The sequence below is a fragment of the Phycodurus eques genome, chromosome 3 (genome assembly GCF_024500275.1).
Source record: "Phycodurus eques isolate BA_2022a chromosome 3, UOR_Pequ_1.1, whole genome shotgun sequence".
NCBI lineage: Eukaryota > Metazoa > Chordata > Actinopteri > Syngnathiformes > Syngnathidae > Phycodurus > Phycodurus eques.
In genome coordinates this window covers 6595828-6613665 of record NC_084527.1, presented here as the reverse complement: position 1 = coordinate 6613665, position 17838 = coordinate 6595828, and the positions used below count along the sequence as shown (strand labels likewise).

The window sequence follows — 17838 nt, the reverse complement described above, 5'->3', positions numbered from 1 at the left end:
GTATTTATATAATATAAATGGCGGAAAGCAAATGGTCCCCGGTGCCGGACTTTGGACACACCTGGACATTCAACCTCATTCACAGATTTCCCATATCTGCACAATATTGTATTTCCATCTTTTGCACTGTAATAATCTCCATTGTCACGACGGCTCGCATTACAGCCCATAATGGTCTCGCGCGAGACTTGATTGGTTGATAAAGGGTGGGGGGGCGGGGTTATGGTCCAGCTCATTTTCTGGCATCTCAGCATTCCAGCTGCCACGAGGTCATCGTGTCATTTTCTTCCGTCTTCCTGGAGCTTTTTTAGCAACTTGTCCTTGTGCCCCAGACACATATTTGTAATGGGAGCTACTGTTTTTTTTTTGTTTTTTTTTTTATTTCTTTGCAGAAGGGGGAACGTATATACATGGCATTTACAGTAGGAAGACAATCTATTATTCATGTAGGGCGAAAGCGATTGGATATATTTTTCCTGCTGGGATGCGAAATGCAGACATACTGTAACCCGTATCATTTTCATTTTTGATCAGTCGCCCACGTCTTTGAGTTGACGTTTTTGCTCTGTCACAAATGCACGTGTTATGTAACCCTGGCTGATGTGATGATGACAGATTGGATTCAAGACAAGCTGGGAATGTAATCAGCAAATCTGAGGGTCTGAGCATGCAGCGCCAAGACTGTTGAAATGGCTTCATTCCTTTATTGTTATTATTCTTTGGCTTAATAAATCATCATTTTAAGGGTTTTCCCCCCACTCAAAAACATAATCACCCTGAGGAAAGTGTACTACTTTTTTTGTTTTAATTCACTTAGCAACAGGGGCGGGTCTAGGTCAAGTACTTTGGGTGGGCTGAACCCATCACTTAATTTTCGAAAGTACCACACTGAAATTTGATCAAACTTTTTAGACCTTGAAAACATTCTAAATTCTGTGGACGACCCCAAATAGGGCTAGCCTTACCACTTATAATAATAATTCTTATTATTATTATAGCTATTTGTCAATGTATTCAATACGTTAGAAAAGCCTGGTTTATTGTCAGAAAAGGGTGTCCGTAGAGCGTGCCAGTGAAGTGGGATGACTCGCCCATAAAACAAAAACTGCTAATAACTCAACAACACTAGAGCTAAGGTCATGCGCTTGCTCAATAGAGGTCCCACTCTGAAGAGAATCTAAGGCGCTCCCGACTGACGGAAATGTACGGATGCATAACTCCGTTCCTGATGCTCCGATTTCCTCTATATACTCACGTTGAGCGCAACTCTCGAACATTTATTGCTGCTCGCAGTTGTAATTTCTCCTTGTAATCAATCATTACTCGGTCTAATTTACCGTAACTCACTTTTTACAAGGCAGGACAATTTTTTTTCTTCAATCAGCAGACATGACTAATTGATCATTGTAGTGTGGCATAATGTTTTTACATTTGTCAGTTTAATAAAATGTCACTGTGTGCGCACACGTGTGTGTGTGTGTGTGTGTGTGTGTGTGCCTGTGTGTATGTTTGTGTGTCAGACTCTTAAAGAGGCCAGCGAAAATGCCCGGAAGGACTTCCACCGTGAGGCCGAGCTGCTGACCAACCTTCAGCACCAGCACATCGTCACCTTCTACGGCGTGTGCGTGGAGAGCGACCCCCTCATCATGGTGTTCGAGTACATGAAACACGGAGACCTCAATAAGTTCCTCAGGCATGAATCTTTTTTTATCCCTTCCCATATTGAGTCTACTACACTATACACAGTCTATTTCACAAAGAGATTCCGCAAAATGGTTGCAAGAGAAGACCCGGCATTTGTCAACCTGTGCCTTTTACACAGACCGCAGTGAAGCAGGATATTGTGCACAGTTTAACACAGCAACACCGCATCCTGCAATCAGTGTGGTCAAATCCTATCATGTAGAAGCTTTCCCAGCAAATTGGACGCAGTTCTAGCTGCAAAGAGTGCAACAACTCCATATTTTCTTCCACTTTCCCATCCTTCATGGCATGTGTCCTACAAATATTTGTGCAGATAAGCATTAACATGACAGGAAAAACCTAACAGGCCTCTCCACATGCTCCCCCCATTTAGGGCTCACGGTCCGGATGCGGTTCTCATGGCAGAAGGCCAGACCACCAGACCGGTGGAGCTGACACAGTCGCAGATGCTGCACATCGCTCAGCAGATCGCGTCTGGAATGGTCTACTTGGCGTCACAGCACTTTGTGCACCGCGACTTGGCCACCAGGTTGAGCACTTACGTATCTCATGACTTACTTTGACAGTAAGAGGCCCATTAAAGCATAGACAATACTGTCCGCCCTCACCTGAGTTGATTTCAATTGTTTGATTTATATCAGAAAAAAAAATACTAAAAATTCCAAATTAAGAAAAATCTAATAGTTCGAAAATTATCATCTTTTACCATATACTAGCAAGAATGCAGCCCTGTGTGGGGCGCAAGCCAGTGCAAACTGTAGGCCGGTCCCAAGCCCGGATAAATGCAGAGGGTTGCGTCAGGAAGGGCATCCGGCTTCAAACTTTGCCAAACAAATATGAGCGTCATCCAAAGAATTCCATACCGGATCAGTCGTGGGCTGGGTTAACAACCGGCGCCCTGCAGGTTGACGGTGCCGGTGGAAATTCTGCTATTGTGGGTCTAAGTCGAAGAAGAAGAGGTGGAAAGCGGGTTCTTCGGCAGAAAGAGCACAGAGCATACAACTGAATGTTGGGACTTTGAATGTTGGGACTATCCATCCATCCATTTTCTGAGCCGCTTCTCCTCACTAGGGTCGCGGGCGTGCTGGAGCCCATTCCAGCTATCATCGGGCAGGAGGCGGGGTACACCCTGAACTGGTTGCCAGCCAATCGCAGGGCACATGCAAACAAACAACCATTCGCACTCACAGTCACACCTACGGGCAATTTAGAGTCTCCAATTCATGCATGTTTTTGCGATGTGGGAGGAAACCGGAGTGCCCGGAGAAAACCCACGCAGGCACGGGGAGAACATGCAAACTCCACACAGGCGGAGCCCGGGATTGAACCCTGGTCCTCAGAACTGTGAGGCTGACGCTCTAACCAGTCGGCCACCGTGCCGCCGTGTTGGGACTATGACAGGAAAATCTCTGGAGTTGGTTGACATGATGATTAGGAGAAAGGTTGATATATTGGGTGTCCAGGAGACCAGGTGGAAAGGCAGTAAGGCTAGAAGTTTAGGGGCAGGGTTTAAATTATTTTACCATGGTGTAGATGGGAAGAGAAGTGGAGTCGGGGTTATTTTAAAAGAAGAGTTGGCTAAGAATGTCTTGGAGGTGAAAAGAGTATCAGATCGAGTGATGAGGCTGAAACTTGAAATTGAGGGTGTTATGTATAATGTGATTAGTGGCTATGCCCCACAGGTAGGATGTGACCTAGAGGTGAAAGAGAAATTCTGGAAGGAGCTAGACGAAGTTGTTCTGAGCATCCCAGACGGAGAGAGAGTCGTAATTGGTGCAGATTGTAATGGGCATGTTGGTGAAGGAAATAGGGGTGATGAAGAAGTTATGGGTAAGTACGGCATCCAGGAAAGGAACTTGGAGGGACAGATGGTGGTAGACTTTGCAAAAAGGATGCAAATGGCTGTAGTGAACACTTTTTTCCAGAAGAGGCAGGAACATAGGGTGACCTACAAGAGCGGAGGTAGAAGCACACAGGTGGATTACATCTTGTGCAGACGATGTAATCTGAAGGAGGTTACCGACTGTAAGGTAGTGGTAGGGGAGAGTTTGGCTAGACAGCATAGGATGGTGGTGTGTAAGATGACTCTGATGGTGGGGAGGAAGATTAGGAAGACAAAGGCAGAGCAGAGAACCATTTTTAAGAACAAGGTTGATGTGCAGAGCTGTGGGAGCTATAGAGGAATAAAGTTGAGAAGACACACAATGAAGTTATGGGAAAGAGTAGTGGAGGCTAGACTCAGGACAGAAGTGAGTATTTGCGAGCAACAGTATGCTTTCATGCCTAGAAAGAGTACCACAGATGCATTATTTGCATTGAGGATGTTGATGGAAAAGTACAGAGAAGGTTAGAAGGAGCTACATTGTGTCTTTGTAGATCTAGAGAAAGCCTATGACAGAGTACCCAGAGAGGAACTGCGGTACTGCATGCGGACGTCTGGAGTGGCAGAGAAGTAGGTTAGAAAAATACAAGACATGTACGAGGGCAGCAGAACAGCGGTGAGGTGTGCTGTAGGTGTGACAGATGAATTTAAGGTGGAGGTGGGACTGCATCAGGGATCAGCCCTGAGCCCCTTCCTGTTTGTAGTGGTGATGGATAGGCTGACAGATTAGGTTAGACTGGAATCCCTGTGGACCATGTTGTTTGCAGACATTGACATTGTGATCTGCACTGAAAGCAGGGAGCAGGTGGAGGAACAGTTAGAAAGATGGAGGCATGCACTGGAATGAAGGAATGAAGATTAGCCGAAGTAAAACAGAATATATGTGCATGAATGAGAGGGCCTGGTGGGGGAAGAATGAGGCTACAGGGAGAAGCGATAGCAAGGGTGGAGGACTTTATATACTTCAACCGTCCAGAACAATGGTGAGTGTGGTCAGGAAATGAAGAAACAGGTCCAAGCAGGTTGGAACGGGTGGAGGAAGGTGTCAGGTGTGTTATGGGACAGAAGAGTCTCTGCTAGGATGAAGGGCAAAGTTTATAAAACAGTGGTGAGGCCAGCCATGATGTACGGATTAGAGACAGTGGCACTGAAGAGACAACAGGAAGCAGAGCTGGAGGTGGCGGAAATGAAGATGTTGAGGTTCGCTCTTGGAGTGACCAGGTTGGATAAAATTAGAAACGAGCTCTTCAGAGGGACAGCCAAGGTTCAATGTTTTGGAGACAAAGTTAGCGAGAGCAGACTTCGATGCTTTGGACACGACCAGAGGACAAATAGTGAGTATATTGGTAGAAGGATGATGAGGATGGAGCTGCCAGGCAAGAGAGCGAGAGGAAGACCAAAGAGAAGGTTGATGGATGTCGTGAGGGAAGACATGGTGGCAGTTGGTGTTCGAGAGGAGGATGCAGGAGATAGGCTTACATGGAAAAGGATGACGCGCTGTGGCGACCCCTAAAGGGACAAGTCCAAAGGAAAAGAAGAAGACCATATATTAGCAAGGGCCAAACCAGGTGTTGCTAGGAAATCATGTTTTGAATTAGAATCGTGGAGAAATTAATCAACCAACTTTCTGTAACATTCTTGTATTACAAAATATTCTGAGATTTAGCTTGGTGAAAACGGTGGTGAAAATTAATCAATATATGTATTATTTATAATATTTGCTGCAAATGCTAACCCTCTTAACAATAGCCATTGAAAACACCATTACATGCGATATTATACTGTATACTAAAGAAATGATAGCCCGTTCCTCATCATAATACCCACGAAAAATAGTACCTGCTCCACATAATAGTACTCATCAAAAATATTCATTCCTATGTGTTCCGTATTATAATAGCCTTTGAAATGATCCATTCTAGCAATTGTTCACATTTTCAAAGTATTGTAGTGGTCTTATAGTGTCTGCAAAGAGTATGAGATTTTCATGAACTCTGTGCTGCGCATCATGGACAACTAGATGAGAAGGCAATTTTAATATTCATTTTAACGGAAACAAATCCATACATATGACAATATTCATTTGAATGATACAAATCTCCTTCAAATGTTTCGAATCAGCGAAATCAACCATGCCTCGCACCAAATGTTGCCTTCTCAGGTCGTCTGATAACGTTGAGTGTGTTGCTGCATCCAGAATTCAGGGTGCATGCTATTGCTAATCAATAACACGCAGCACAGCCTACAGCGGAACCAAATGTAAAAGTTACACTGCAACTTCCAAGCTTCAAATCAATACCTGCCTAGCCAGCACACGCCGGTTCTCGGCTGACGTGTCTTGCCTGCCGTCCAACAGGAATTGCCTGGTGGGTGAGAATCTGCTGGTGAAAATCGGAGACTTTGGCATGTCCAGAGACGTCTACAGCACTGACTACTACAGGGTAGGTGTATGTGTCCAACTTTATTATTTTTACACTTTTTCGTCCCAGCGCCTCCAAACCCTTCATCCCTGCTGCATGAGGCCCCTTGGGCCAAGGGTTGTCACAAATAATTCAAAAAATAAATTACATTTTTTTTTTTAAAAACCTATAAAATGTTTATAATTTCCTATATTCATAGTTTAAACCGTAACTATACAATAAACTGTGTTCTCAAAACAGTTTGTATAATTGTAAACTCTTTTTGCAACATTATCCTTAAAAATAATAACTTTCTGATTATTTGATTTAAAAAAAAAAAAAAAAAAAAAAAAAGCACCAAAAATGCACCTGTAAGACTAACTTCCACTAACAACCCAGGCTAAACTTAGCTCCTCCCCATCGTACAAAGCCTTTTTGTCAGTCCAGAAGTATCACTTCAATGTATGTCCTTCATACCAATTACTACTTTCCTGTATAGCCAAGGCTCTAGCGCCATCTTGTGGCCTTTTAAGGCATAACCAAATGAGCACACAAAGATGCAAAGGATAGTTTTTCAGCAAACAGCTGATAAGTTCTAAAGGCGGAAGGAAATAGGTGAATTTGGGAAAAGTGAAATGTGATCACACTACTCAACTACAGATGGCTGCAGTCGTTTATTAAGCAGGAGACCTTGAACAATCTTATTATGGGACTTTTTCACTTGCTTGCAACATGCAGTCAAACTGAACTTTAATTCATCTTAGAGACTTGATGAGGGCTGCTGTTTTGGCTAGCAATTGCGCTGTAATGGGCTCAGCAGTCGTGAACTGAGGTAATTACAGTTGCCATCTTTTTCTGAAGGTAGAAGGGACTTATTGGGTCACAGTATCGATGATAGTGGAAGAGACATTATATAAGGGAACATACAAGGGAGGTTCATAATAATGCTTAGGTTTTCATTTAAGTACATTTATTATTGCGCGTGTAGTTTGCGCTGGTGTAAATCTGATTGCATTACAATGAGAGTTGTTTCCAATGTCCTCAACTATCGGCCTCCGCTCTGATGAAGGCCGTGTCCCCAATTAACCGCAATTGTAGGGGAAGAATTGACAAACGTGCGTACCAAATGCATTGTGTTCTTTATATTCGTGTCTGTGACAACAGGAGATCTTATTACACAGTTTACACAGCCAATCTGCCCGGAAAGTGCCCTTGTAAATTGTTTAAATGTTGTCCGGATTAAATGTGGAATCTCAGCATTGCTCGGAATGAAAGGTGTGCAAATACAAAGACTTCCCTCTGGCTTTCTTTTGTGCGCTGTGATGGCAAAATACCAGTCCCCACAAATCTCCCCACATCCCTGTTCCCCTATTCCCCTCGCATCCCCTCCTCTCTTCAACAGAGCTAAGTGTGCTGAGGCTGTAGCCATGGCAACACACAAAGGCAGCGCCGGTGAGCCGCCGAGTTGTATCTGACGTTTTCTCGGGAAGAAAAGTAATCAGGGAACTTGTTTAGTATGCTTGGAACAGCGCTGGAGATGGCGGAGGAGGATAGTGTGTGTTGGGGGCGCAAACTGTTGGATGCCGGAGGGGACGGAAACAAGTAAATATACACCAGCTGAGAAAGCAGTCAGTGTTGGAAGGATAAAGAATCAGATGGGGGCGATGTACAACACAGTCGCAGAAGAAATAAAACACAACTGAGCATCAAGTGAATACTTCTATCGCAAATGACAGAAATGTCGGGGACGCAAGAAGAGGTGCAAGAATTTAGTCGTGCTTTGGCATCCAGGAGAGTCAGGGGACGTGGTGTGTGTGTGTGTGTGTGTGTGTGTGTGTGTGTGTGTGTGTGTGCTCGCGCATGTGGGGGGGTAAGCGTGTTCAGTCATCCGCTTACGTCAGACAGGAGCCAAGATGACTCATAAAGGAATCAGCCCCCTACCTCAGCGTGTGTGTGTGTGTGTGTGTGTGTGTGTGTGTGTGTGTGTGCGGCGCGCGCGTTCGTGTGTGTGTGTGTGTGTGTGTGGGAGGAAATAGAAGCAAAGGCGTAGGACTGACGAGGCTGCTTTAACGTCACAGCATCCGCTTACAAAAAAAAGAGGCTGGCAGACGCTTTTGATGCCTCCATTCTCGCCTTTATTCATAGACTCCCCTTGCAAAGCATTTTGTATTTATTTTTTTTATTTAAATTTCCACCCAGGTGCCCCTAATGCTAATTCAGTATAGATGAATTTCTATGCAGACCCAGAATCTTTATTAGATTTTTACTAATATAATCATTTTTCCATCACAACTTTTGATGGCTTTATAGTCTTATTTTAACCAGCAGGATTTAACTGTAGGTTTTTTTTTTTTTTAAACAACAATTTTGGGGGGTTTGTGGTAGTCTCGTTTGAATCTTCACAATTTTGGGGGGGGGGGGGGATTTACAGTAGTTTAATTTAAACCACTGCAAATTTCAGGGGGATTTTCAGTTGTCTTATTTTTACCAGAGCAACCTTTGGGGGATTTTTCTATTATTTGAAATAGTGCAGTTTTTTCATAATTTGCTGTAGAGTACTCTTATTTTAAGGTAGTCTTATTTTATTTTTATTTTTTTTAGTCTTATTTTAACCTGCATGACTTTTGAGGTATTTACCGTAGTTTCATTTTAACTTGGGATTGCATTAGAATTGTCATGCTTTAACCTGCACAACTTTGGGGGATTCCCGGTAGTGTTATTTTATCATGCAGAACTTTTAGTGGATTTACATTAACCAGCGCAATTTTGGAGGGATTTACATGAGTGTTATTTTAACTTTTGGGGGATACTGCGCTTTAATTTTAATTTAGACAACTTTTGGGGAATTTAGAGTTGTCTAATTTTAATCAGCTCAGCTTGAGGAGAAAAGTCTAAATAAGTAAATTAGGCTTCAAGATGTTTAGTTGTTTATACAACTTGGTTTTCAAACTTATTTTTGTTGCAGGCCACATCATAGTTATGGTTTCCCTCAGAGGACCGTTATGACTGTGAACCCATATAAATGTATGACGGTCTCATATTATTATATATACACAACAAATTGATGGACAACTAGTTTTGAAATCAGAATCCAGTTTTAAAAAAAATGTTCATTCAATTTACTTGGTAACAACAACAAAAAATGCTTCCACTATCTCAACATTATTAAAAGTAAAGGTGCAACAATTAATTGATTAATTAACAACTCATCGATTATCAAGATAATCGACAATTATTGTGATAACCAAATAATCATTTGGAGTCAGTGTTTAACTTAAAATTATAAAACAATGTTGTCAAATTTCAGCCTCTCAACATGAAATATTCTTAGATTTGTGTAGACTTCCATGAAAGCAGCTGGATTATCTTTGTGTTTTATCAAAATAAGACATTGACACAAACATCTACTTTTACACTGGAAAACAATGAGCAACATTTGTTTCTATTTTCTGACAAGTTACAGACCAAACCAGTAACTGAATCATAATCAATTTATGTATTTCATGCTGTGTCAAAGTGAAATAATGCCGTTTTTTTAAACAGAGGGATGGAAATTGCAACGTTTTCTTAATCCAATTCATCGACTAATCGACATTATTAATGTAATTGTTTGTTGCAGCCCTAATTAAAAGTAAAGACAATTTGCATTTTTCGCTTTCACGGGCCACATAAAAATTCTTTGTCGGGCCAGATCTGACCCCCGGGCCTTGAATTTCACACCAGATGAATCATGTATTAGTTATTTTCACAGTAGTGCAATAAAAGTTGATATTCATAACATAATATCATAACCTTCGCCAGATTCAGTGCTAGTGAATGCTTGATTCTGAATAAACAATGACAGAAAACAAATAAAAAAGGAAACAAACACTTCAAAAAGGACTTTGAATGCCTTCGCTCCCTAAACGGCGTTCATGCATAAATATGAGAAATGAAATTAAATGTCTGATTTGGTTGTATTGTCTCTTCCGGGTAACAAAGCACAGACAGACCTTTTTTGTTTCCATATTTTTCACCTTTTTTACAAAGCAAACAAACCGCATCTTAATGAAGAAGCTGACTGCAAGGAGAGCAGCGATGAGCCCTTCCCAATAAGCGAGCACAATGCTGTCACGTGACACATTAACACCAAGGCGATACTTAAACACGTGTTAAGCAAACATTTTACAAAGCTCACGGAGATTGAACTAATTATGTTTGGTGTTTTATCTACTGTATGATAATTGCGTGTGGGTGGTTTTTAATTGGAAGATTTACTCTCATTCAAATTGTGTTCTTAATCTTCGACAGGCGGTTACATAAGACTTTTTCCACAAGTAGAATAATCGCAATATATTAAATGAGTGCATCAGGAGAGCGACTTCTTTCCTTCTCAGGAGGCGAAAGGAACACACATACGCACACGCGCTCATAAAAAGAAAAAAATTCACTCGTTTTTGTTTCCATGGCAACACTGAGGCCAATTAAGGTTCCTGTGTATCAAGCAGTGGGTGGAGTTTGTCACATAAGCCCAACCCACACAGCATCTTTCCACTGGCTTCCCCCACCGCCCCGTCTTTTTGGACTGGCCTAGTTGCCATGGTCACGCCAGGCTCCAGGTGGTCACCGCTGAGTGACAAGAATCTCCTCCACTGCTGTATTTGACCCCTCCCCTCTTTATTTTAGTCATTCCTGGAACACTTAGGCGGCCGTCCGGCTGCAACGATGCATATTCACGAGGCCGGGAGAGAGACGGACGGGAAGGCGAGGAGGAGGGAGAGACAGGAACGTGAGAAATATTGGACTCTTGATGAATTGATAGATTGATGTGTCGATGTAACAGGAAAGATTGATCCATGATGGAAGGATGTAGGGACCAGCAGAGATGGATATATGCCTAGCGAGACGACAATAGAGAATATATTAGGGGGTAGGCCAAAAATCAGGGTTTGGTACGTATCGTGGTTTTAAGGCCAGAGTTCAGTTCCCATTCGGCACAGTAAAGCAGCGTTCCTCAAGCTTAATTGAGCCGAGGCACATATTTTCCATTAGAAAACTCTCAGGGCGCACGACGTAACAAAAATGTTTCAAACACACGGAAATGCAAATGAACTTAGTGGGAAATCTGCTTCTGTTGAATTAAACACAAAGCTGATCCAAAAATAATGGACCCCCGCATACGTTTCAACTATCTGCAAATTTGTCGGGTTAATTTTTCACACACCAAAAAAAAAAAAAAATCTCATTTTGTTGCAATTTTTTTATTTTTTGGGGGGGAACCAACCCCCGAAAACACTTAGTGGCGGTTTATTGGGGTTAATTTTTGCAATTATAACTGGCGTCAAATATCTGTGGATTTTCGCTATTCGCGGTCCGGTTCAGTCTCCATCCCCCGTGAATTAGCTGCGGTCCGCTGTACCCGCGGGAAGCCATGACGTAAGTTGTATGAATGGCAACAGGTGTGTACACAGGCTAATTGGACCGTCTGCCATCCAATGGAAGAGCATTTAATTGTACATCGCTGGCACTGATAGATGAACAAAGATACATCAATTGCTGCGGCGCAGTCGTTGGGAATTATTGCAGTAAGGAACAGAATGTAAAATATAAAACTGATTTTCTTGCTTTGTGTAAACGTTGAAAAACAAAATGCCATCAGTTAATTCGCCAGGAAATGAAAGGTTTGCAATCCAACCACATAGGGTATGTATCCAGTAAAATAAACATGTAATAGAATTTAACAGCAAGTGCAATATCAATAGTTTGTCTGCTTGTCCGTCAATGAACAATGGAGACAAGGGCGACAGTAACAGTTTGAATAGGCGGAACGATTATGCGGTAAAAACACCCAACGGCATTGGTAACCGCTTTGGCTCCATCTGAGAAGCCCGGTGGCGGCTGTTTAAATGTTATGTTCAATGAAAGCTACATTTCCGCCGCACTAGTTTGTTTTTCTGCTGCACTGATATTCACATTGGAGTATATGAACATATCGCTTGCTTAGCCAGCGGCCGAGCTGCGCTGCGGTTGTTTGCGGAGATGTGCGTGACGAGAGCAGGCGGCAGTTTCAATTCCTGTCCCGTAGTGACTATGTTCGGTCTGGAAACTCGATACGCCTCTGTACGCTACCGAATGTTACATCGCGAAAACGTAAGTATCGTTACAACCTCGCTGCAGCCAAAATGTACTTGAATGGACACGGCAATATATTCCAATTTCATAACACTTGAAGATGACCCAAAATGACACACACAGACAAATGCAATGTGTCTGTGGACCCTGATTTGATTTTCCATAATTAAGGCTGAATTAAGTCTTTATTATCCTTCATAATGACACTTAATCCCCAAATCCGCTCTTCGAAGGTCTTAAAAAAGCTACAGACGCAGTAAACAACATTGCCATAGTTGACAAATGTGTAATTACTGTTTGGCATTTTAACAAGTAGTCGGTAAGGGTCGGTTCACCGAGATTAGAGGGGGGCCTAGAGGCTTTGCGTGTTGGTTGCCATTCTGTATTTCATTCAAAAGTTTTTGTTTCGAAAGAATTTGAATGTGGAAATACTCATATTTAACCTTTCACACGCTAAAACATTTATCATTTAGGTGACGCCGATGTTGCCGTTCTTACTGCCTTCCATGACTTTGGAGTCTTCCCGAGGATATGCTATGCATCAAAAAGATAAAATAGTACTGGATCGGCACCAAAGTCAAATGGTTTCTTCTTTGGTCGGTGCCACACCCCGCTTTAGAGTTGACTGGAAATCAGTTCAGTCAATGTTTGTTATGCTGGTAAAACACATACAAACATCGAAACCAAACGCAGGCGTAACAAACATTAAAACAAGGTGGCCGAGCACTTGAGCTATTAATATTTCAGACCTTCAGGGGAAATGATCAGCCATGATGAATAAAACAAAACATCTAATGGGTACGACCGGTTTGAGAGACGTAAGTGACTCGATGATGTTCGAGAACGAGAGGAAGACGAGAAATGCAGCAGCGTAGACTAGAACAGTATACTCGGATGCTTTCCCGAGATAAATAATCAAATAAAGTATGTTATATTCTCGCTGGCGTCCAAGCTAGACAGCGGTTAGCAGATGTAAGCCAACAAGTGGAGAAGCATAATAAAAAAAGCTCCTCACTGAATTGAGAAGAAAACAACAAAAAAAGCAGTCTTGACAGGAGAAGATGAAGAAGAAGAACGGTTTGCTTGCGAAGACTTAGCACTCCAGAGATGGAGGCAGAACCTGATGGCTATCTATGTGACCGTCCGCATTTTATGACGCCATTAAATAAGCCGCTGACGAGCACAGAAACGGGCCAAGTGCGGCGCGCAGGCCATTAATAACGGACATAAACCTCGGAAAATGGACTGTCCTATCGGCGGGGCGCGACGGCGCGAGGATCGCCGGCGAGATTCATGTTCGCCGAGAGCAATCGAGGAGACGCCCGATACCGAGCGAGGTTTAATTCACTTTTTTGTGCAGGTTGAAGAAGAAGAAAGACTTGAGCGGCATCTTCATATAGCACACAGTAAAATACTTCAATAAATTGTTTCGTGCTCTCTCTGCGGATATGCCGAATAATGCATTGAAGCGTGTGTTGCTGAGATTGTAAAATATTACTCCGTTTCTAGTATAGCGTGTAACATTACTGCATTACAACAAGAAAATATGTAGTGTCCTCAGTTGACATCAGTACTGACGTTTCGAGTGTATCAACGTCGCACAATCACATTAAAATTCACGTAAAGGAGATGATGTATTATTTCCCTCTAAATTCTTTAAATGTGTTGATAAGCTTGCATGAGTTTTTTTTTTTTTTTTTTTTTTTTTTTTTGAACTATTTTATACTATGCGAGTCTTTGTTGATTAGCTCACCCTGGTGAACAGGTAAAGTTTTTTCTTCGTACAATTTTCTACTAAATACTAATATTGACTAGCGCACAGTCCAGTTTTAACAAAATGAAATGAACAAAAAGTGCTTCTGTACAATTGCCCGGGTTTTTTTTTTTTTTTTTTTTTTTTTTTCATTTTGTTTGTCTTAAATTATTCAAAGAGTAAATCAAAGGTGGTGGTGAGAACGGCTGCCTTACTGTTCAGATGTTCTGGGTTTAAATCCCTGCTCAGGCGTTTGCATGTGCTTGTCTAGGTTTTCTTCGAGTACTTCTTCCCACATTTCAAAAACATGCCTGTTAGGTTCATTGAAGACTAAATTGTCCATAGGTGTCAATGCGAGTGTTAAAACTTGGAAGCGATTATCATGCCCATCCCGAATATAGTAATGACATCTTCTACAGTGTGACAGTCACCCTCACTAAGCAAAAATATTCTCCAAAGGCTCGTTTGTGATTAGCGTTTAATGAAAAGAGCAAAAGTCCCTCTGAGTTTGTGATTAGCGGCTGATTGCTGCTCTCTGCTCGCCGACGCTGCCGTTGGTTGTCACCAGTGACCATAAGTCATAATTCAATTATTTACGCTAACCTGGGACAACTTAGTTAAACTGCTATTGACGCAAATGGCACGCACATCCACTGCTACCTATTTTTATCGCGATTAATATTTCATTGCGAAGTTAGCTGACAATAAAAGTATATTTCAGTGAAGCGAGTGATTGATAAAAATTGGTCAATCACCTATTCAAAACATTACATTCATAATAAATATTGTTGACAGCCAGTTCATTAAAACCAAGTGACAGCGTTCTGTTTTAGTGTGACGTGTGTCTTGGGTGCAGAAATGTGTTTTTAAGGGCATTTCCGGCAACAAATACAGATCCTAGTTATAAATAATGATGCCGGTAAACAATTTTAAATGTTTAACTGGTTATTTGTTATTGTTATGTTGCTCAAAACTAGTCCAGTTTCAAGGGAATATTAATGATTTTGTACAATTTCTTTCTAAATAATAAATGGACTGGTGAGTGCTTAAAATGTCTTTTGTACAGTTTCCTGCAAATGTCCTGCGATTACTTGACAAGCTCACACAGAATCACCCATGCTAATATTGAAAGAAAATAGGCTAGTTTAAACATATTTGCAGTTTTGTACAATATTCTACCTTTTTGTGAGAACTTGTTGTTAAGCTTGCACAAGCTCACCTATGTTATCGATGTTTAAGAATACAGCACTGTATGCAAAAAGGTTAAAACGTTGCATAGTGATTTTCTAGCAAACGTCGTAAAAATGTTTCACTCATTTCTATACTGTACTATATTTACTTTAATCACCCACCAATAAAGCAAATAATAATGATTGTTCTGGGGCTAGAACGGATTAATTGTGTTTCCATTCATTTCAATGGGAAACATTTCCTTGGTTCGCGAACGCTTGAACGCAGTCACGTAACACGTAAATTCGTATACCGAGGCTCCACTGTGCTTTAGAAGGTTTTTGATATGAAATGTTTACAGTGTGTAAGAGGGGTAGATGGTTTTAGATGCGCAACTATATCTTGGATTTTCACCTATTGCGGTCTGCAACATATATCCCCCGCGCTAAACATAGATACGTGGTTATTAAAAGTTTTCATTGGAGAGCGACAACCTCTTGAGCTTGACTGAAACGTACGTGCATTTGATTTAGAGCCGGTGCAAGCTTTGCGATCATCACGAAAAGTATCAAATTCCATTTACTTATTAAGTGTCAAGAAGTAGTTTGGAGAAGTGAAATGTTTGCAGCCCTTTTGAAAATGCACTCACCCCACTTGATATATTCCCATTGAAATTGGTGTGTGCGCAAATTTTACATTTGCAAACTCTCTCTTATTTTCTCCGCATCTCATCATACTCTTCCTCCCCTGCTTTTTGCGCCCTCAGGTGGGAGGTCACACCATGTTGCCAATCCGCTGGATGCCCCCCGAGAGCATCATGTACAGGAAGTTCACCACAGAGAGTGACGTCTGGAGTCTGGGTGTGGTCCTCTGGGAGATCTTCACCTACGGCAAACAGCCCTGGTACCAGCTCTCCAATAACGAGGTACCTTACTGCTTTCTCGTCACGCTGTGGTCAGAATTATAAGTAGGAATTCATACCAAAAGTAATGAACTCTAATTAGTCCACAATGGACATAATATGCCCTAACTAAACCCCGATAGCTTTGACGATATGGATTAATGTTCTTTATCTGGGAAATGCTGACTCCTTGGGCTAATGTTTCTGAAAAATAATCCCGTTCCGACACATAAAAGCTTTTGCGCCAATGTGTTTTAATTGTTCTGATTTTGTTACATGAGGGAACAGCAATTTTGCAATGAATAAATAAAATCGTGAGCACATGATGATTTAATTTACTGAATGCTAATTTTGCTCTGAAATAGTCCAGTTTAAATATACTGGTAGTGCTTTTGTACAGTTTGTCATAAGTTGTTTTGATCAGCTCACACAGGTGAATGTGTAAAAGTTCTTCTTGCTTTCAAATATAGTTCAATTTAAATGTAATATTAGTGTTTTTGTACAATTTACAGAATTTGAACTTCCACAAGCACACTCAGGCTAACGTTGCTGGGAAATAGTCCAGTTGGAATGGAATGGTCGTGCTTTTGTACAATTTGCACTAAATTGTTGCTTTAATATTCTGATTAGCTCACACGGGCTCCTCTCTCGCTCAAAAATAACAATAATAATAATGAAAATAATAACAGCACTTTTGTATAATTACTGTTTTTCATTTTGGATTAATTTGCTTTTATTGTGGTTTCTGTTTGACTTCAAAAGGGCATTCTAAGATGGGGGGGCTCACATGCTCACTTTACGAGCACGCATTGAGACTCCTTTGAATATTTAATAGGATTTACAAATCTCCTTTTTCTTGGGCCGTGACCCAGTTTCGGGGGTGGGCTGCCATTTGGAGCCCTTCGGCCTGGCCTTCGACCCTTCTGACCTCTCAAGTGGTTTTCTTGCCGTTCCGAGTCGCTCTTGTTGCGTTCACGTTGAACCTTTCGGCCTTTTCCATCCGTCCAATCACCTCGTGACCTGCACGGGAAGTGATGCGACGGTGTGGCGGCATCTGACGTTTGTCTGCCATGGTCGACTGATGACGCGTCAGTCACATCATCTGACAAAGTAACAGTAGACTTGTGCTCTTCGCGTATATATTCTATATTATACACACACATACACATGTACAGTTTATGTCTTCAATGATAAAATGTCATCATTTATTGATTGATTTATCTATTATATGTATGGCAATTACATTATATATGAGCTAACATATATTATTATTATATTTATATAGCATTATTTTATTACTTATGGAACGTGTTTTATTGTATTATATTTTATTGTATTATAATGATACGTTTTGATAATTAGTAATAGAAATGGTTAAGTTATTATTATGAATAATAATTTGATCATTTACTGTATTTCATTGTTTCATAGTTATATTCTGAATGTAAATATGTAATTATATTCTATGAAATTACTAATATTAACTATATATAAACATTGTAAGTACAATTTTATATTTATTTTATTATGATATGTTGTAATTATGCAATTTTCTTTTATTTTTTATTGTAATTATTTATTATTACTTATACTTAGTTTATTTCATATATTTGGATCATTTTAATTTTTCTAATATTTCAAATTACACATTTTAATCCCTTAAGGGGGTCGTCAAATGTGATTGCCTTTATTTACACTGCATTTTTTTCCTATCCATTTGTTATCTTCAGGTGTGCACCTCATGGCCAAACCATTTGGTAGACTTGCATAATCTTGAAGTGATCCAAAAACTAGAGCTGTATCAAATATGTTGACTTTGCAAAGACAATAATAAAACAAACGGTCCCGTAGAGTAATTGGACCACAGCAATCCATGGCCAGTAGTGGGATTATTTGATACATCTCTCGAATTCGACAA

The 17838-nt window shown here is 41.0% G+C and overlaps 1 protein-coding gene across 1 annotated transcript in view; it reads left to right on the top strand.

Moving 5' to 3' along the window:
• The window catches only part of ntrk2a (neurotrophic tyrosine kinase, receptor, type 2a), a 74206-nt gene that overhangs the window by 52602 nt on the left and 3766 nt on the right, over positions 1 to 17838 (top strand). Inside the window, exons 15-18 of the mRNA XM_061671838.1 lie at positions 1521 to 1693; positions 2078 to 2233; positions 5943 to 6027; positions 15786 to 15944. Of these exons, the coding sequence (XP_061527822.1) occupies positions 1521 to 1693; positions 2078 to 2233; positions 5943 to 6027; positions 15786 to 15944 (573 nt within the window). The remainder of the gene's footprint in view (positions 1 to 1520; positions 1694 to 2077; positions 2234 to 5942; positions 6028 to 15785; positions 15945 to 17838) is intronic.